General features: G+C 45.3%; 1 protein-coding gene across 15 annotated transcripts in view; it reads right to left on the bottom strand.

The window, feature by feature from the left end:
* PHACTR4 (phosphatase and actin regulator 4) overlaps positions 1-22,101 on the bottom strand; it is a 100,218-nt gene that overhangs the window by 12,329 nt on the left and 65,788 nt on the right. For 6 of the 15 annotated variants that reach the window (XR_010594642.1, XM_065577057.1, XM_065577061.1 and 3 more), the window contains 4 exons: positions 7,261-7,437; positions 6,615-6,695; positions 2,927-3,091; positions 2,440-2,808 (listed from right to left, as the gene is read on the bottom strand). Coding sequence is in view for 12 of the 15 variants with exons in the window: in XM_065577057.1 (XP_065433129.1) it covers positions 2,440-2,808; positions 2,927-3,091; positions 6,615-6,695; positions 7,261-7,437 (792 nt within the window). In the remaining 3 variants the exon portion in view is untranslated. Of the gene's footprint in view, positions 1-2,439; positions 2,809-2,926; positions 3,092-6,614; positions 6,696-7,260; positions 7,438-19,327; positions 19,786-22,101 lie in introns of those variants that run through there. The other 9 variants (XM_065577058.1, XM_065577063.1, XM_065577065.1 and 6 more) reach the window with 5 other exon arrangements.

Here is a 22,101-nt window from a genome sequence, read left to right on the forward strand (position 1 = left end):
AAGGGTGCTGTGAATCCAATCTGTCTCCCTTCACGAGAAAGGCAAAGGGGTCTCTCTCACTGGGCTAAAAATTAGTTTCGCTGCACCCAGGACAGTACAAACTCCTCTGACCCAACATAGAAGCCAACGTATTACTCTAGTAAAGGCTAAATTAGCCACTTTGCTGTGAACGACACAGCTGCCCCTGCCTGGCATGGCCTTGACAGAATCCATGCATACACTGCGAACTGCTGTTGGGTAAAAGTTCGTTATGCATTTCCTGAGCCCTACCCTGCCGCGAAGTGTCGTTTAAGAGGCCAGCGGCATAGGAGCCTAACGTACGGAATGAGAAAGGAGAGATGGAAGAGACCGGTTACGTTAGCCACATTCACCTCTTTCCAGTGTGGGGCTGTTCCCTTCCATTTTGTGCTCTGTCACCTAGTTTTTATTCTGTCAATCACTGGGGCTTTCACCAGTTCCTTTGGGAGCCTATTCCCCAATCTCACCATTGGATAACACTTCTTGACATTCCAGCTGTATGTTCCTTTGCCTAATTCAAATCCATTGTTCCTAGTTATACCTTTACTAGGTGTTAAATATTTTCTTCCCCTCCTTGGTGATCACACCATCCAAACACACGTCCCTTCAATCTCACCCTTTAGTGAAACGATGCAGGCTTGATACTGCAGAATGGCTCACTCCAATCCTGCTTTCAATCTTTTTGTATCAGAACCCACAGCATCGTGTTGAGCATTGAAATGTAGGTCTGTACAGAGTACAGTTGTGAAATCGGTTGCTGTTTGGATGTGGATTCTCAACAGGCAAAGCAAGCAAAACAGGTGCGAGCTCTTCAGCTCTACTTACAACTCCTCTCACTCCCTCCACACCCTCTGCCATAGGTGTCTGAGGCCCTACCCTGGGGATAGCAGCAGGATGACACTTTGCTGTCTTTCATTACATTTTTTTCTCAGCGCTATCTGCAGTCAGTGCTGGGGCATTTCAAATACCACCCATGTTGTGTGCAAGCAGCTTAAGCAAGCAAAGACGGTCTTTCCTTGCATGCACAACAGGAACAGTCAGACTAGTTTTGTCATCCGGCAAACAGCAGTTTAATACCATGCAAAGTTCAACTGTAAAACCTGCTAGAGCAGAGAGCATTCCAGAGCAGAAAAAACTGAATTATTTGGTTCGTATTTATTTTTTAGGCTGGAGAAGTCGTGTTATTTGCTCGTGGAAATGAAAGCACTGACCTAAGCCTACTGCAGATAATCCTGCGCTGGCTTTCTCTATACAGCTCTGCCAATGCCTCCCAAACGAGACCTGCATAAGCCCAGCCACCACTATTCTAGAGATGGATTCATTCCACAGCTCTGCCCATCCATCTCAGTCCTGATCTGTGGCACTCCCTGCTGCTCCTGTCTAGTGACAGAGCTGTGCAGTGGTTATGAGATGGGGATTGTCCTTTAACAGCTTCATTCAGTCCACTTAACACATTTCACTTGTGACTTATTCAAGATTTAACCAAGGCATCTGAGACCAACACTTAATATTGGGCTAACTGCATGGCAAGAAACTCCCCCCAACATGTTCTGTTAAAACAGGTTGAAAATAGATGCATTGAATTCTTTATTTAACCAGCACTGGGAAGAATCTGCTCTTAATTTACGTTTTAGTGCTCTAGGGTTTGCCAGACGAGCAGCCCTGCAGCCTGAATTTCTCCGTTTATCCACAGCAGCAAGGGGGGCATGCTTCCCCAACATCCCTGCCTTGCCAATGCACTTTGAGGAAGCACCTCAAGAAGGAAGGGGGCAGTTCAGACTCCACAGTCCACTTCGAGTCCTTTGCCTCGCTGCTGCAACTGGCAGCAATGGCACCGATCCGTGCCAAATACCACAGTGATTTGTCATGGGGGTATTTCCCACTGGGACTTACCAGTTCATGAGGACACCAAACGGCTGTAACCAAAAACTTCCATTGATCATATAAACTGGTGATTTACAGGTGAAAGTCTTCTAAGACCCACTAACAATCCCAAGCCTTCCAGTCCAGTACAGCTGATACGTTTCCACATTGGTCGAAGATTAAAGATACTTTCTTACAACTGTGATTTTTAATCTCAATCACTACCCTTAACAGAAAAACTAGAGACTGCCTCTCTTGATCAGCGGCTGGATACATCTGCGCTAGGCAGATTGTTCAGTTTGTAGGGCCACTTGAAAGTAATGAACATTTGCTCTGTGCCGATGGGACCAGCACCAACAGAGCTCACCCAGTTTCCACGCCTGTCCAGTGGTCAAGCTTTGAAGATCCTTGATTAGCTCACAGGCCTTCGAGACATGTTACTGTATTAACACAGCAACACAAATCTTCCCTTCCAAACAGAGTTTGCAATCTCAAAGAACGAACAAAAGAGCCTCCTAGGTTTGACTGACAGCCACTTGCAAAGAGGCAGACACTTACCTATTAAAGGGTTGCTATTTCTGTTCACCGGCTTCGGAGGCGGGATGGGGGGCTGTTTGGCAGGCACCACGCTGGTTGTACTTGTGGTAGCAGTAGTGTTAGTGCTGGCAAGAGCAGGGGGCACAGTCCTGGGGGCTGGGCAAGGGGCGACTGTGGAATTGACCGTCTTTGCTACGCTGGTGGCGGCAGTAACAGTAGAGGAGGATGCAGTCCTTGTAGTGCGGCTGGCAGGGACAGGATCCCTCGCCTGCACATCACTTGCCTCCTGAGAAGAGGATAAGGGTCTTTTCGGAGGAAGCAAAGGCTGTTTGGGTGCATGCGGCTCATGAAGAGGCTCCATTTCTGAACTGGGATTGCTACTGGACGAGCCTGCAAAATGAAACACAAAACAAGTGCTTAGAGAGATTGGGGAATAAGGGGACCCAGGAGACGAGACTTCAAAACAAGTATTTCTTTGTGAGAAACTGAAGCAAGCCTGGTTTCCTACCTGGTCTTTTCTTTGGTTCCTCAACTGGAACAGACTTTCTAAGACTTGATTTCTTCCCAGCCTCTTCCTCCAGGTGGGCCAGGTTTGACATCCCAGAACCACCAATGGGGACTGTATGCCCATTCTTCAATGCAGTATGGCTGAGTTTGTCCGGTTCCTCTCCATCTGTGAGGGGACGGGGGTGAGGAATGAACAGAAAACCGTCAGAAAAGGCAAAAGATACTGAATACTTAGTCCTGCCATGAGAGCAGGGGGCTGGACTAGATGACCTCTCAAGGTCCCTTCCACTTCCATGATCTAAAGTCTGATGAAACACACCTATCGGTAGGCAGTGAACTGGCAACAGATTGCCAACGATTGTCTATTTAAAAACCTGCAAGTATCCACAACACTCCTTTTACTTCTGGACTATCTGGTCCTAGAATTACTTTCTGCATAAAATGGCACATGGTAACATCAGCACCAAGTTAGTTTGGAGCTCTTGATTTCAACAACAATGTGCTAAAGACAGTATAGGGCCTGATCTCCTGTAACTCTGGTTTATTCCAACAATCTGTTTATTCCGCCCCCCATCAGTCTCCCATACAATTGGTTCACTTACAAAGGAACATATTTACAAGGTTCAAAGATAGGATGGCCTTCAAGGCCAGCACTATCCCATGATCAGAAATCCAGCAGCAGTTGCAATCAAGCTCTTGTAGCCTTCTGCATCAGCTTACTTGAAGGGCTTTCTAATGAACCCCTGCACTCTGCTACGTTACAGAACTCAAAATGCTGGCCAGGTTTCCGCTGTATGTACAATAGATTTGTTCTGAAGACAAGATTCATTCAGTGTTCCCAGGGCACGGATACCTTCCGTACTGGTTTGTACATGGCATTCCTGCAGCATTTGCCCTGGAGAATGATTAGCAGCCCCGAACATTTGAACAATGGAGAAGAGGAGTTTCCTTAAATGAAGTCCCATCTCTCCTACCTTCCTTTTTGATTTAGGTCCAGCACGCGTTTTCATACCCTTCGTCAACCTTAATCCTCACTACTTCTTACCATGTCTTCTAGAGCAGTGTTCCCTAAATTCTGAAAGTTGAGCATTTCTTCAGGAAAACAAAGCCAGCCGCACACCCTTTCAGCCCTGCCATATAGTATTACAGACGCTCTCCCCACCGTAACGCTGTGCACACAAGTGCTTATGTCGGTGTAATTTATGTCACTCCAGGGGGTGATTTATTCACACCCAAGTGACATAAGTTTTGCTGACATAAGCTGTAGTGTAGACCTAACCTTAGCTGTCACCCATTTGATTGATGGGACACGTTTTTTCACTCTCAGCTATTGTTTCAAGCTCTCTGAGAACTCAGGCAGATGTTGCTGTGTTGGTTAAATTTGCTTAAGCTTGGTCTACCCTTAAAAGTTAGGTTGACATAGCTACGGTTCTTCACACCCCTGAACAACCTAACCCCCAGCATAGGCATGGCTAAATCAATGGAAGAATTCTTCAGTCAACCTAGCCACCACTGCTCAGAGGTGGATGACCTATGCTGATGGCAAAACCTCTTCTGTCGTTGTAGGAAGGGTCTGCAGCATGGCACTCCAGCAGCATAGCTGTGCCACTGTTGCGCCAGTAGTGTAGACGTGGCCTTAGTGTTTTTATGGTTTTCTTTGCAAACATGAGACGAATTTTAAAACTGAAACCAGGACTCTGGAGGACAATCCGGATGGCATCTGACTAGTCCTTCGTGCCCTCTGTACGAGTTCCCTCACACAGGGAAACGCTGTCCTAAAATCTGCCTATCATCTCCCTTGGACAGTTCCCTAGATATTACACCCCCCTGCCCCGCCTCAGCTATTCAAACTCTCTCCTTATGCCTTCTCATATTCTCCAGGTTCTGGCATGTACAGGATGCTGCGGCTGGCTCTCTCATTCTCACCCCCAGCCATTTCAATTCCAGTGGCTTTCCATAATCTAGTTCAAAATGGTCGTCTTTGCTTTTAAAGCCCTCCATGAGCTTGAGCCAGCCTGCCTCAAGGAATTTGTCTGCTCTCCTTGCTCATCTGGTACTCACTCCCTATGTCCCCACTGTGGATAAACCACCTTCTCTACACCTCTTCCCCACACAGCCCTCCTGTATCTGCCACAACTCCAGCTATTTTCACGTCCCAGCCAGCTGCTCTCCTTTATTTATGTTACAATTTAGAGTTTAGCCTGCCCTGTTTGCAATTTGTAAGGTGAATACTAGACCCAATGCAGCTGTGTAGAACTGAATTAAGGACAGCAAAGAAGTTTATTAAAATGAGCCACTGAGACCTGAATGTCAGAACCCACAAGCCAGCAGAGCGTATAACAAGTGGGTAAAAACTTTTTCTGCTCTCTCCAGAACACTTATCTTTCAGAAAATACACTGATCTTCTCAGTGCAGGATTTAAAACGCGACCAACTGTAGAAACCTCCCACTGACTCACAACAAAAATATCAGCGAGTCAATCTCCAATTTCTGTGATCTAAAATCTGTCCACCTGACAGGGCTTGCCTGGTCCCACATTTTATTTCTAGCATTTTGTTTAATCTTATTGTAACTGTCTTCTCCACTTCCTAACCCAGGTCATGTGACTGCAGCCAAAACACAAAATTCCACCTCTTACCTACACTCCTGCATGCCACCCCCTTGTTATACCTCGGAACACTCTCCCCGTCTGCCATCTCTCTCTCGGGAAATTTATATCCAGCCTACGTTTTCGCTTCCTCAGTTTCATCCCATGACCTCTCATCACACACCTTTGAACACACAAAATTCCTCCCTTACGTATCAGAGGGGTAGCCGTGTTAGTCTGAATCTGTAAAAAGCAACAGAGGGTCCTGTGGCACCTTTGAGACTAACAGAAGTACTGGGAGCATAAGCTTTCGTGGGTAAGAACCTCACTTCTTCAGATGCAAGTCTGAAGTCCCTTAACTTGGTGTTCACAAGGTTCAAGTACTTGTGGACTACTTCAGTCATATTTCACCCTATTTCACTAGAATCTTTCCTCATGGGTTGTTTTAATCATTTTTTGCTGCTTTTCCTACAGTTTGGCTACAATTTTCTGATAAGGAGGACCTCAGAAATGAATGCACCATTACAGGCCTGTCTCAGAGGCATGTGAAAGACACCTATCACCTCCTTGATGGAATGCCTCTACACAAGCAGCACTGAATTTTTGTTTCCTTTCATTTGGCCTTGCAGCCCTAGAAACAAATCAAATTCAACATTATAGATAGCCTATTTCTCACTGGGGCTAGGATATAAACTGAAACATGATCAGAACAACCTGGAGATTATAATGAGCATGAATGTGAAGGAGAGGAGCATGGAGGGATGGTACCAACGGCTGCGCAGAGATACAGATATGACAGACACGACAGGAAGCGACACAGAATTCCCCTGCCGGCAGCAAACAGGAAGATGCATAAGAACACGGAATGCTTGTCTTAGGAATTTCTTCCTCATTACACGGCTTTCCTAGCTAGGGTGCTGGAGTCAGACAGGGAGCGTGTGCAAAGGACAGACAAGGGACGGGAGGGCACGTTTAGCAAACAGCCTTTAACTTACTGTATTTTATTTTTTAAAGGTGCAACAACAAGGATGGGTTTATGTCAGAGGCAGACCAGCTACACAGAACACAGATAGGCGGATGACAGGTTCATTTGCAAACTCACCCTGCTCAGGGTCTTCCAACAGAACCCCTCTTTTAACCAGCTCCTCTCTTGGCTTTCGCATAGAAATCTTTCGTTCTAAAACTGATATTAAATTGAAAAAAAGCACTCAGAAAACAGGGCAAGAGGAGGGTTTCCAAAGAATGGGTTTTAAATGTATTGGCTCTGTGGATGAAATAAAACTGGCTCAAGTTGCTGCATTTTGCATGGAGGAAGAAGAGGGAGGGAGGGAATTAAAAATAACCTATATTCACACACCAGAATATAATGCTAGCGAAGTGAACAGTCACTCCTCCAACCTAAGCCTCGTTGGAGAAGTTCCTTTCAACTAAGGAATCTTGCATCTTTAAAACTCTTCCAAATATTGTTTTCTACAGTTAAAAGATGTTTAAGCTGCGGTTTTAAGAAGCCAGTGGCTGAGGCCTCTGATCAGTGAATTTGTTGTCCCATCACTGGCAAAGAATTAAGCTTTGATCCCAAACACGCCAGCACTGGGACGCAAGGCTTCAGCCAGCCTCTGCAGCTCACCCATAGCTGCTACTGCTCTGATGGCTAATTGCAAAGGATGAAACAACTTGGCATGTGCTTCCCCAGTGGGGAAAAGTGTGTAAACCAAACATCAAGACCAGCACCAAGCCTGATGCATTACCTTCTGAAGTCTCCTTGAATTTGTCACTGCTTTTCTTTTTCCTCCACTTCCAAGGTTTGAAAATTTTGCCAAAGCCGGAGAACTTGCTTTTCCTCTTGGTGGGGGGTGTGGTGTCTCCAGATTCCAGAACATCAGCCCCCATCCCCATGTCAGATGGTGGATGATCCACTTCCTCAGCTACACAGAAAGAAAAAGCAAAGTCACGGGTCTATTCCAGTGAAAGAGTCGTGAGGTCCCTCCTTTCCCACCCAGCCAGTCCCTGCCAACCACCTGTGGATACCGGGAAAGTGATAAGCAGTGAGTGATGCAAATTCATGCAGAGGAGATAGCAAGACTCCATGCCTTCACATAACCAGTCAGTATTGAACAGGAGTAGGGAAGCAATCGAGTGAAGTTTTCAGTGCTAACAGGCTAAAGACATACTGCGATGTGTTAAAAATCCCTCAAGTGTAACTGCAAAAAGAACAGGAGTCCTTGTGGCACCTTTGAGACTAACAAATTTATTTGAGCATAAGCTTTCGTGGGCTTCAGCCCACTTCTTCAGATGCAAGTCTAACTGTGACTTAGTTAATATTTGTACAGTGCTATAATTTAGCCCTAGGAGCACAAACAAAAAGCTTTATTGCAGTCTCTTGATCTCAGCTGGAAGCAACTGCTCCGGACACAAGTAGTTACATGAATAAAATACCTTCTGTACTATAGCATGGCAGACTTCCATGACTGTATTTAGACAGAACCTACTGAAGTTATCAGCCCATCTCAACGGCTGTATACAATAGAACTGATTTCCACTCCCCACCCCCATAACAAGCTAACAGCACCGGGCCAAGAGTAACAAAAACTCAGGAAAGCAACACAATGAAACCTTGCACTCCACCTAGTGTACTGGAATTCCCAGGAGAACGCAGCAGGAGAGGATATACTTATGGAACATAGTTCTGTATCGAAAAAGCCTCCTTATGAGGCAAGTTGGGAAGAGTGATTTGAACATAAAACATCAAGATATGCCAGTCACCTTTCTTGCTTGCCTGGCGTTTGCAATTTTGCTGAAACTTACTAGGGGAAGGGGGAATTCACAATCCACAAAAGCCACTGGGACTTTTAGCAGCTTTGCTTTGTATTGAAGATCGCTAGTGACCTACTTCATGGTCATAATTTATAGGCTGAGAATCCCTGGCCTCTAGCTATATGTGACTTGGGAGCACCCAAGTCGCTCTGCAGGACACCGGGATGGTACCCAGTATTGGGAATAGAGAGCCTTACTAAGGGCTTGTCTACACTTAAAACACTATAGCATAGACCTACCTACGCTGACAGGAGGGGTTCTCCCATCAGCCTACAGAATCCACCTACCAAGGGGCAGTAGTTCGGTCAAGGGAAGAATTCTTCTGTCAACATGGCGCTGTCTCCATGGGGACTTAGACTGGTTTAACTACACCACTCAGGCTAGGTCTACACTACCCGCCTGAATCGGCGGGTAGAAATCGATCTCTCGGGGATTGAATTATCGCGTCTCGTCGGGACGTGACAATCGATCCCCGAATCGACGCTCTTACTCCACCAGCGGAGGTGGGAGTAAGCGCCGTCGACGGGGAGCCGCGGAGGCCGATTTTGCCGCCGTCCTCACAGCAGGGTAAGTCGGCTCCAACGGGGTAGGTCGAATTCAGCTACGCTATTCGCGTAGTTGAATTTGTGATCTTAAATCGACCCCACCCCGTAGTGAAGACCTGCCCTCAGTGGTGTGGAGTTTTCACCCCCCCGTGCAATGTAATTATGCAGACCTAATTTACTAGTGTAGACCAGGCCTAAAGCTTTTTGTAATACTAGAATGAACCGCATACCCTAATACACTGGGGACTCTATTGTGTATGCACTGGGCTATAAATCACACTTGTGGGCCTTATTTTCTAAGCAACTATAAATAAAAACACTTTTTGGAGTTTGATGCAAATTTTTTGGACTCGTTAAGTCCTTGAGCTATACAATCTCAAACTAGGCTACATGACATGTCTCCAGAAAAGGCAGCACCCCTGACCCACGATGACAACTCACTCATCTGCTATTCACATAGAGGAAGTTCAAACCAAGAATCCCATCACCCAGGGCTATAGGGTTTTGGAAAGAGCCAACTTCTAAGTCCAGCACACCCCAAATAGAGTATCCTACGTTTAATCATAACATTTATGTAACATCGGCCAGAAGACGTAGTACCAAATGTCAGAACTTGACATGTTTTAACAATACGTGGGAGATCAAATTTGCAGAGAAAGAGAGAAGAAAATAGGAAAGGCCGACGTATTGTATTTCACTAGGGTTTCACCGACAGATACTTGGATCTTCATGCCATGACATTGTCCATCAGGTATGTCTGCACTGCAGCCGGGGGGTGTGATTTACAGTTCACGTACACAGACCTGTGCTAGCTTTAATCTAGCTAGCTCGCTAAAAATAGCAGTGATGCCATGGCAGCAAGGACTGCATAAGCTTCCGTGACCCCCTGGGTACATACTTTCCTGTGTAACCTGTGGCACCGCATGCCCACTGCTATTTTTAGTGAGCTAATTAGATTAAAGCTAGCACCGGTTAGTGTACATGGACTGCAAATCACTCCCCGCTCCACTTATCCACCTGCCGTGTAGACACACTCATAGAAAAAGATTAGATATGCAAGAGCAACAGTCCGAATCTTTTGCTCCCCAGGCAGCTACAGGCAAAGTTACTACGTGATGCAATATTGCTCATAAAGGGCAGCGCTGAAGGGCCCCTGGTGGCCACTTCTTGGGTGAAGAAGTGATAGGATGCCAAACCAGGCCTCCCCAATGGGAGAAGGGAACATACAGAACGTGTTTTACTAACGCAGAGGGAACAGGAAGAGTATTTCAGTGAATCCTACCGGGACATGCAGGACTCTATGTAAAGACAGGATGCTCTTTAATGGCTGCTAATCGTGGGATAAATGATCAGAAACCAAACTGACAAAAACAGTCTGATGTGAAACGATAGAACAGGAAGAGTTTTGCACAGGAGTCAATTTCACGAAGATCTGAGGTGGCAGCGATAGAAAAGGGAAAATCAACCAACATAAAGGCATTTTCCAACATTTCATTGCCTGAACTAGTTGGAACGTCTTTTAGAACCTGACATCCTAGGCCCAAACATGGGTCAATTTGATTTTACCTATAAGACATGTTTCTTCCGGTTCTATACAGATTTCTTCCTCCTGACTCACTGGAGTCCAGCTTCGATGCAGTAATGATCTACCTTCTTAGGCCTTGGCTACACTGGCAATTCACAGCGCTGCACTTGCTGCGCTCAGGGGTGTGAAAAAACACCCCCCTGAGCGCAGCGAGTGCAGCGCCGTAAAGCGCCAGTGTAATCAGCGTCTGCAGCGCGGCACGCTCGCTCGCAGCGCTGCAAGCTATTCCCCTCGGAGAGGTGGAGTACTTGCAGCGCTGCGAGAGAGCTCTGGCGTACTTGCAGCGCTGGCGGCGCGACTACACTCGCGCTTCGTGGCAGTGCTGTGAATCCGCGAGTGTAGCCAAGGCCTCAGTTAGAAAAGTTTGATTCACTCAGCCTCCGTGAAGAGCTGAGGCCATCGCCACAGCTAGGAGCCATTTCAGAAAGGTAGGTAAGTTCAAAACTTGATTCAGTTACAAACAAAGCTGATGAATTATTGCAAGTATGTAAACAGACTAGGGTAGTCCCACACCTGTATGAAAAGCCAGCACACAAGATACCCATTTTAGTTTAATTCATGTTCACCTGGGTTAGTCACAGGAAAATCAGACTGGACTTTTAAACTTCACACCAAAGATAGATTGCCGGGATGTTTCGAGGCAGTTTCTTCAGAGACCGAAGCATTAGTCCTGGAGCCGTGAGTGTAGTTTTAAAGAGCTGCATTCACTTTGCTCAGTAGAGCGTTTTGAAAGTTCACAGGGCAAGCAGACATTCTTGCCAGGAACAAACTGTGAATTGAATTTGGAACTGACGTCCCACGAAGGCATTTGAGCCTATGGTGGGTGACCATCACTATACTGACGATGCAATACCTGCATAACGGAAGACCGGTGTCAAACTCATTTCAAATACATCTCCAGTCAGGGCCGGTATAAGAAATGTAAGCTCAAGCGCTTTCTGCCCCCTGAGGTTTCAGAGTGCTGCACTAAGCACTCAGTGCTCTTTTAATAAGCTGTCAGGTCCAGAGATTAATGAACTGAGACCATAGCTCAAAAAGCTGCAATTTCTCCACTTCCAATTAGCAGGAGGACCATATCTGCTCTTCTTCTACAACCATCTCTGGGGGGCTCAGCGAAGCAAGCAGATGGACCAAAATCCTAGATGCCAACAAGATTCCAAACTTGACACTGAGCAACCAAAACCAAGTTAAATCAGCACAAATCCAAACAGGCTTAAGCATGGGGGTAGAAGTTATCCACTATTTAATTCTGTCACGTCATTCGGTTCTGGCTATCCCAAATACCTTCAGTCAAACTCTACACTACTTCTCCCATCAGTGTTAGCTCATTGCATTGTACTGAGCAACCTCTCACTGAGAATTCTTGTCTGTCAGGAGACCAGCTCCCTTCCTCCTTTGTCTGAAACATGACTCATCCTACAGGCTCAAAGCTAGATTGCAAGCATCACCGGGAAATGACCACTTACACTTGGGTTTGTAAAGTGCCATGCTCCCCAATAGCGCTAATTATTAATGACTGTGAAAGGAAGAGCCTGTGCACACAGCCATTTAAAACAGCCGTCTTATGATGCCACTATAAGCTATATTGACTTTGCATTCTTAATTACAGGGTGGATCAGTTACTGCAGACATGCTTTAGAGTGACATGTATTCCAAGTAGCCTCGCTTACCCAGTGACTGTTCTATCAGTGGGTAATCCCCTGGAAGACCAAGGAAAGAATCTGGACTCATGCGAGGGTTCAGTTTCAGCACAGTTCCAGTCGGGACCAGTGAACAAATTTCTGAAAATGGCACAAGGGGAGTAGATTTTGGCACCCACTGAGTCTTCCACCACAGATGTCTGGACAAGGTGGTTTTTCTCACGGCCTCTCCTTATTCTGCTGCATAATGAAGTGTAGGAGGTCTGTAGGCTGTTTTACAATGATGAGTCCAAGAGAACACACCCCTCCTTATCTGAGTCATACAGCTGGGGAACTGCGCTAAAGAGCTGCAATTTAGTGCTTCGGAAAAGAGATTGGGGGAAATAGGAACAGGAAATTAGGGGTGTGAACTTCTAGCAGCTCCTCCAAAGTTCTCCCCAGAGCAACGTTCTCACCCACCTGTGTGGCAAGCTCAAGCCATACAGACGGGGGCAGGTGCGAGACTTGGATGCGGATATCCGCGGACCATTTTTGCAGATCGCGGATTAGATGCGGATACAAATTTTGTATCCATGCAGGGCTCTAAGTATCATCACTAGCCAGTCAAGACCATTTCAAATAAGAACCTCTGACACACATGCATACTCATCCACACCCTTAGGAAGAACCTCGTTTAACCAATTTTAATGAAAAGAATAACTGTATAGATCTAGCGTAAAAGGGTTGCCGCACTTTCTATCAAATGCTTCACGACAGGTTAATACGCTGTCTGGGTAAGACTGCCTCGTGATAGCAAAGCTGTTCTTTCACGCCACAACTCTGAAGAAAGCTACAACTTCAAACCAGCATGTTCTCCCACCCAAGCGTTCGTGCTGCACCTCCATTAAAAAACTAGTGTCCCGTTTCAGTCACACATTTTAGGCAGCTGGCCCTTCAAGTCCACATTCACTGTTGTCGAACGCACAGCTGTGACGGTGCTTAGGAGAATCATGTTTTAGCATAACAGCAATCCCAATGCCCATGTTAAAACGTGGGCCAGTCTTGCCTGATGGGCACAAAGTATATTTTAACCACTTGATAGAATTCTGTTAAGGTCAAAAGCTCTAACCATTTGCTAACATGTTTAACACACACGTTGGTCCCTCCCTGTGCACTTAAACTGCACTTGCAAAAGCATCCTAAGCCTTTCTCTCTGCAACACACAACCATTTCCTGCTGAAATTTAGGACATTCCAATCTGAAGCACGTTTAAAGAAAAGTAAAAACACATGAATGAGATTCTCTAAAGTTAAAAGCAATTTTGTCGAGGGCACTTGTGATGCACAGACGAGATCACATTTTTGTCTGCACTGAAGTCCTACAGTTCTCTTTTACTCTTGGCATTTTAAAATTGATTCAACCTTGTTTTCTCCTCCTGCATTTTGTTTAGATGCAGAAGAGCTGTGCTAAAGATGAACATGCCCTTAAGCTGCCTACAGTATTTTTCATCCAACAGAGACCATGTCACTGACAGGAGCTAGCTTCTTATATATTCAAGGCCTCGATTTCCTGACACACTCCAAGCTGATTGCCTGCAGCACAGTCAACTAGTGGCTTAATGTTTTCCTGTAGATGTGTCATTGATTCCCAAGAAGCTTGGTGATGGAATTTCTGGGAAATTTCATGGCAACGTTTTTGCCTCAAGTTCCCAAGGAGAGTCAGATATCCTGATGGATGAAATCCTGCAGCAGAGCAAGGATCTCTGGGTTTTATTAAAAATAGGCATCATCCCTCAAATGGTGTAATCTGGTCACGCCCATCGCAACACACTTTTGTATTGCACTATGCACCCACCTTAAAAAAAGGAATAGGAGAGTCTTCAGGCAAAAACCTCAACAACAGAATCCTTTATTTTGTTAGCTGACATTCATAGACCCCTCCCATCCCTCTTTAAAATGGCAATAGGTACCCGGATAATCTTTTAGAACACCAGGGCCTCTGATATACAGGATCAAGAAACACCAAAAATCACAAGCCAAGGTGAGGTAGAAAAGAGCTCTAAGGTAGGTAGAGATGTTAGGCTGGCATAGTTTTTAGTGATTTTTTTTTTTAAACCAGTTTAATTTAGTCTCCACACAGTCCAAACCCAACTTAGAGCTCATTGCCAGTGTACAAGGTTGAAGAACATAAGGAAATCTTCTCAAGGAATTTCATCCCAGATGTGTAGGAGTCACACTAGACTATTAAATGTTCAGGAAGTTTGATGAAGCTGAGGGAGGTTACAGGTATTTCCAGATTCCACTGAAGAAAAATGGAAACTTTTCATAGACATTCAGAGTCAGAACAGATTGTATACTGTTTTCTCCTACCATATTTTAGATCAGTGGCTCTCAAACTTTTGTACTGGTGACCCCTTTCGCATAGCAAGCCTCTCAGTGCGACCCCCCCTTATAAATTAAAACCACTTTTTAATATATTTAACACCATTATAAATGCTGGAGGCAAAGCGGGGTTTGGGGTGGAGGCTGACAGCTCGCGACCCCCCATGTAATAACCTTGCGACACCCTGGGGGATCCCGACCCCCAGTTTGAGAACCCCTGTTTTAGATTAAATACAGAGGACATGCTCCTTCCCCCACCCATTCTGCAGAGTAGTGTGTGAAAGAGGAACAAGGCAGGTGTCTCAGACACTGCCTGACTGAGGGAGGCTCTCCCAGTCCTCCTGCTGAAATGTTAATGCTACTCATATTTTCTTATGACACTAGTGTTAGACGGGAACTTAGTGAGCACACACACTCAAGATGATCACACTGAGTGACAGGGTGGATGATGCACCAGCGATGAGAGTCATAAGAAGAACCAGGCTAGATGGAATGTGTTAGAATCTTGCTTTTGTTAAGAAATAACCTCAAACCCAGGATATCAGGGTTTTATTTCGCAACACCGATGGTTTGTTGGGAGCTGGCATTGCATTTAGCCTTTCATGGATTTGTTGCTGGCCTGTACCACTTCATGCTAAAGGATTACCTTTCACATAAAAGTGGTTCAATTTCTTTTTATTTATGGGAGTTACTGCAAGCAATCTACCAATCACCAGATGAGTTTCTGCTCTTAGAGAACTCCCCCAGATAATTCTACAGATTAGTCCTCTGTTTGTGAGCCTCAGAGCTTGTCTACATGCAGAGTTGCAAAATTCAATTTAAGGGGGTATTTTAAACCTATGCAAAAGGCTGTGTGGATACGTAGGCAGCACATGAGTTTTTTGTTTGGGGAGGCCATTCCCAGGAGTGCCAGAAGCTCTCTAGAATTGTGGGGCCACCAGCGACCGGATGGTGGTCCCTCTCCCGCTCTGGCCCACCCCTGCACCACCCCAAGGACATGCCCTCGCTGCACCCCAAGGCCCTGCCCCCTCTCGGGCTCTTCCCCTGAGGCCCCGCCCTCACTCCGCCTCCCCCCACAAGGCCCTGCTGCTCACTCCTCTCTACCCCCGTCACTCGCCCTTACGGCAGGAAAGAAATGATGTGGCCATGGCCAGGGGTGACAGAACAGGGGAGGCCAGGGAGCCTTGGTGCCATCACTTTTAAAAGTGGGAGGGCTATCCCTTCCCATCTTTTTTCCTGCCTTAAGGGTGAGCAACAGGGGGAAGGGGCAGAGAGGAAAGAGCAAAGGGCAGGGCCTTCGGGGAAGAGGCAGAGCAGGAGCGGGGCCCCGCTGCAGAGTCGGGGCAGGACCACAGGGGGAGGGGTGCAGTGCGGGCAGGTCTTGGAGGGGAGGGGAGGGCCCGGGGCTGGGTCCCCCACACACACACTTCTAGGGAGCTTCCAGCACACCTGCTCCCAGGGTACAAAGGCGGCAGGCCAGCATACCTCCAAAGGGAGGCGACCCGCATCCAGCATTTGCCCCCTGCATGGGCAGCCTTCTTTATTTTGGGGAGTCTTAGCCTCCTATATGCGTTGCCCATGTGTGGATACTTATTTCAGGTTAAACCAGATATATTTCAGTTTAGCTTAAGTAGAACATATTTAAACTAAAATTCAAAATAAGTAAGTGTCTACATGAAGATTTGCACTGCTTTACCTAAACTGGTTCAAGTTTATATGTAAACCAGGCCTAATTTTATGGCATTTTGATCTTTTTCATGTCACATTTCTTTATAGAAACCAATGCATCTTGCCCTTAATTTTCCTGGATGTGGCTCCAGCACTACTGTTGGTGCACTTAACCTCATATGCTCTAATTTTTTTATATGGGACTAGAAAGACTTTTTTAAAAAGCCTTAAATTTGAGGGACATATGTATTCATGCTGTAAGCTAAGGCCTTTGTCATCTTAATAAAAGTGTTTGAAAACTGGCTACAGCACTTATGCAGTAAGTGGGCTGTAGTCCACGAAAGCTTATGCTCTAATAAATTTGTTAGTCTCTAAGGTGCCACAAGTACTCCTGTTCTTCCTTACAACCATCAACGATATGCATAGTTCTATTGGAACATTAAATAGCCCCACATATTGACAGAATAGTAAGTACATTTGTTCCAGGAGTGGGAAGCTTTTTGACTCTATCAAGAGGTCTTCTGCACCTTTGAAATCCCCAAGGAAAGTCACGGTGGCGGAGGTAATATCTGGAATATTGGACCAACTTCTGTTAGTGAGAGAGAAAAGCTTTTGAGCTCTTCAGATCATGCAAGGAAAGTCAGTCAGTCGCATCACCCTCTAGGTTAACATCACCCCCAACACACTTGAGCAAGTCAGATTGATGGGATAACCTTCCAAAGATGAACTCCCACGTGACCATAAAGCACTGCCACCAGATTGGTCCGATGTCACACTTTAGGACCAGTTATAAACATTTCCACTATGCAGGAAAAAGAAACGACAAAGGAAAAATACATTCTGATAGCATTTTAGCCCATTCCCTATATTCACACTCCAGAAAGTCAGGCCACCATACACAAAACATCCCAGCCTTTCACAGCCAAAAAACCCCTTAGAAGACGGGTCCCCCATTTATCACCCCTCAATGACTCCAGAGCGAGGCCAGGTATACACCTGGAAGGCTACAGTGGCTTACTACACTGACAAAGCACTTCTAGTATGGACGACATTTACACAGGCAAAACTGCTTCTCTGGTATCGCTTATTCCACTCCCACCCCCTCACTCCCCAAGAAAAACTGCTGGTACAACTTCATCTCTTCTAGGGGCTTTTGCTGGTACACTGATGTCAGTCACGGTCAGGATTACACTTCTTCATGCCCCAGACAAACACAGCTATTCCAGCAAAAGTTCATTGTGTAGAACAGACCTAAGACCACTTAGTTTACAAGTAAAAATATGCCAGCCTTGCAAAGTCACCCTGGAATCTAGGAGTCCTGTCTAGCATAGCGCCATCACTTAGAGAATTTGCAGCTAGGACTTCAGTTAACAGTTCTGTTAACGCTTAACTGTTAAAATCAGCTACCGATGTACAAGCCAGAGTAGTATCTATCTCCCTCTGTCCTAGATGTGCTGTCTCTGAAAGTAGCAAAACTGTCTTTCAGGAAAGTAAGCAAATATGACTCCAAAAAAAATTAGTAGCCATCTGTTAACTATGGGGATGCCATTTTGATGACCACTTTGGTGTTTCTACCTTCCTATTAAATTAAAACTATATAAGAATTGGGAGGGAGGGGAAGAGAGAGAGCGAGCGAGGGGGAGAAGGGGGGGTGTCTATAGATACATATCTATCTATATCTATAAGATGTCTGGACCTTAAAAGCAATTTTCACCTTAAAAGTAACAATAGACTCCGGTCACAACACATACTGCATTTCCCCAACCTCTTCCACCATAACAGGGCAAAGTAAGGACATCTCTGTCCAATACCATCTTAACAGGATTTTTATTTGAAAGAACATCTTGTCTGTGTTAATATAAGAGAGCCCGCGAGAGCTGTCCCATAAAAATTCAGGATCTATTCAATGGGTTGGTACCTTTACTCAAGCTGTGCAATAAGAGGAATCTATAGATGGCACATAATCAGGTGGAGAAGACAGACTTTGAGGGCAGGGAAGGACAGCGTCACCCTTCTTTCTCACTAAAAACTACAAAAGTTTCCGGCGCCCGGGCAGCCCAGCCAAGACTGAATAGATCTGCCTTCCAACACCTCATAAATCCAAGGGGAAGGCACTATTAATCTCCACTGACAGCAGAGAAGATTGAAGTTTTACTGCCCCCCACACCACTTATTTTTAGCAGCTCTTGAACAAGTCCAGTAAGAAGAAAAAAAAAATCACTATCTTAACCTAAAGCGAATTATTCCCCTAAAAAGCACCAGAAACATTCAAAGTTATAAGACTGAGAAACTGATTTAATGGAAAGGGGATGAATAATTTACACTTATGTAAGTGCTTTCCACCTCCAAATATCAAAGTGCTTTTTGTGAAATGTGGCAAGTGCATTCGCCTTCTCTCTCACACAAGGGAAAATAAAGGCACAGAGCTGAAATGACTTGTCCTAAGTCACACAGCACTTTCCCAGAGCCAGGAATCAAACCCAAGACAGACTCCCAATGCCATGCTAAATTCATTAGTCTACAGCAAAGTAATCAAATTCTGCTTTCAAAATGTGAAGTACTGGGCTGGCACTTGTGATTAATTGCCAGATATCCATTAATACATCAGCACTTGTCCACTCCATGTAGTTGGAGCATCAGTACCCCAGAATTCAAGACCACAGACGTCCCTCTGTATAAAGCAGGGAAGAAATGGCAGAGATAGAATCGAGCAGAAAGAAGACTACCAACCCCATTTTTCAAAATATTAAAGGTGCCCCCAACAGCTCCGTGATGCCATACACAAGTTGACCATTCTGCATCATTTCCACACTGCGGCTGTATAAAACGTTTAATTGCAGTCAAATCTGGGGAATTTTACTGGGCTCTGTAAACCAGCGTCCCTGCACCTGACAGGCAGCAGCGAGCAAGATCAGAGATCGTTCCTTAATGAATGCAGCACAGAACCAGACTACGGTGATCAGCAAGGACAACGTGTTGCATAGTAAATAAGTTTAAACACAGCCAAGAGAGAAAGGAGAGAGACAAAGTAATTCCCCTCTAGTTACTCTTCTCAGAGTCAGACATTTCCCCAAGTCTAATGCGATCTATGCAGGTTTCACAATCCTAGCATTCCATTTCTATGTACTTCACAGCTTCACCTGCAATCCCTGCCTCAGCCCCAGCCAGAGATTGTTAGACTTCTCCTGCCCTCCATTACTCACCGAATGCAGCTGGATTCACCGGTCTCGAGAACAGTGTCTGCCCCATGCTTAGATTCTTTTCAAAGTAGCTCTCTGAAGGCGGCGCGGGGGTCGGGGGGACCACACACCACTACCCTGGGAGAGTACGATAGCTTTTTTTAAAAGAGATAAATCCACACTGGAGGGTGGGGGAAAATCCACAGCCTTGCGACCAGGGGACTGCCAGAACTCAGGAAATGGCCTGGGTGTCAGCCAATCCACCGCAGCTCCTGTTCTTCCTGTATCCCAGGCACTTGTGATTCTCATAAATAAGCGTCCATGCCAGCTCCCTTCAAGCAGGAATGCCTGTCATTCCAGAGTGCACACTAGTCGGGCGGGGGAGGAGACTGCCAACCACACTCCAGCCGCTTAGCTGCGTAGTCCAAATAATCAACACCCTTTGCTCCTTACATCAAGTTTAGCAGGAACGCACCAAGAGGCTGAGAAACAGGAAGGAGGGGAGAGGGAGATTTTACCAGAGAACAGTTTGCAAACCGTATTTGCAGCCATTTCACTTCCCAATCAAAACCAACTAGATACTACAGTATACCTGGGCCTAAAAACTATGAACCAAAATAAGCTGTTTGGACCCATCAAGTCCCTTTTGCTACAACAATACAGACCACTGATATTTGTACAAAAGCCTGGTATGTGATCAAATTAAAGGAGCACCAGAAGGTTAAGACCATATTTTAAAAAAAAAAAAAAACCCTATACATTTCTGTTAGAAATGTCCAGAACTAATGGATTGTAAAAAGCTGAGTTTTCTTTTAATTACTTACGCTGTTTGGTTACTTTTTGTAACTTCTGTTTGGGCAGTAAAACAAAATGAGTCTCTATTCTGGTTCTCATGCACTAGAACGATGCTGTGATGTTTATGTTGCAAACACTGCAAGGGGATATTTGCAGTGCAACAAAACAATCTTTCATCTGGAGTTTAAATACATTTATATTATAATAAATATAATTGGGTTGCATTCACTTGCATCTGAAGAAGTGAGGTTCTTACCCACGAAAGCTTATGCTCCCAATACTTCTGTTAGTCTTAAAGGTGCCACAGGACCCTCTGTTGCTTTTTATAATTGGGTTGTTTGTTTTGTAACCAACACCTAAAATGTGGGGCCTGCCTAATGTGACAGGGACCCTTGAAAGGAATCGGCTCTCACTCAGAAGAATCTCCACATCTAGATTTTCTTTGCAGAAAAAACTATGATTAATAGAAATGGAAACAATTTTTGTAAAACCCACAAAAATTCCCACATTGCAGCATCACGATAGCGAGTGGAAAGCAAAAAATGAAAACGACCTGAAATTCTCCGTGGTCAAAGGGAGCGAAATGCTGAAACCAAGCAGTAGAGAATGCTATTTTAAAAATTCTGTTTTAATAATCCAAAATGACACCTGTAACATAGGTGAGGGAGTTTGTTTTAAGCACCTAATCAGACAGTGTCTCTAACAAAGTCTGCTGCAGCATCGTCTTGCAATGTAACATTCTGCTCCAAATCCAGCTCTCTAGTCTAGCTCTAACCACCACTAACGTCCACTATGCACAGCCCACGGCATCACAGCTCTTCTATTTCACGGAACAGAAATCGCCCTCCACAGCGCTCTGCTTGACAAAACGATCACATTTCCTAATGCACAAACTGGTCACGGGCAGCCGATTCGGGTGGCCGAAGGACGTAGCCATTTTCCAAGCGAGGGCTCAGTCCGTCAAATCAGGAGCTAGGTACGTAATGGACATTACAGATCAAATTAGTGCATTAGATAAGAGCAGGTGTTTGCTCTGCTACCTTTGATGGTATATTGAGCCAGTGTGCTGTACAATGACTGGCTGGCCTGTATATAGCTTGGGACATGCTTTAAAATAAAAAGTCACCAAGTAAGTTATATTAATGCATGTGGGAAAAGGTGGTAGCACCTCTGGTGCCTATGCTGACAAGTTACCTGTGAAATCATGTGACCTTTAGATTCACTCCTCCACCTTTAAGCACAGATGTAAAACATGCACAAAGCAAAGTGCTCACCCTCTGCTCTACCTGTAGACGTAACGTGCTTTGCATTAAACTGTCCCTGCTGAACAAATGGTTCTTGTTTCCATGGCCAATTTCAAGGCAGCAACAAAACCAAATGGAGTAATGGATTTGCAGACACATGTCTAAACGTCCCCCCGCCACAGAATTGCTTCAAAATCTTGAAAGCGCTGTTCTTATCTTCACCCCCCACAAAGCATCTTCATACTCTAATTAAATGTATCATGGTTATTCTTGCTGCCAAGTCAGACAGGATCAAAAGTACTGTGTCTTTACAGAACTTTGAATCCATATTATGAGCAATTAAAGTCCTCTGAATTACAGATGCTCCACTTCTCGCAAGAGCTGTTTACTTTGAAACATGCAGAAAGCCTTTTAAATACACAGCTATGTGAAGGAAACAAAGTCCAGAGGTAACAAGGCTGCATATTCTCTCTGAATCAGCAGATGAGAGTTGTCTGGCTTGGAGAAAGGTCTGGGAGGAATATCCCCGCAGCGATGGAAAAAAATGCAACAGAAACCAAACACTGATCTAGTCTCACTTTAGCAAGCTGTGGGGTAGGGTCTGTGGCAGGATTCAAGAACCAATGCTCCCTTCCCATTTGAAGTAAAATAAGAAAAGCCTGCACACTGAAGACAAAGGACAGGCCATATTCAGGGCATAGCTTCAGCCTTGGTCTACAACACAAAGTTAGGCCAATGTAAGCCACCTTGCGTTGACCT

The sequence above is a fragment of the Chrysemys picta genome, chromosome 23 (genome assembly GCF_011386835.1).
Source record: "Chrysemys picta bellii isolate R12L10 chromosome 23, ASM1138683v2, whole genome shotgun sequence".
In the NCBI taxonomy this organism is placed as follows: Eukaryota; Metazoa; Chordata; order Testudines; family Emydidae; genus Chrysemys; species Chrysemys picta.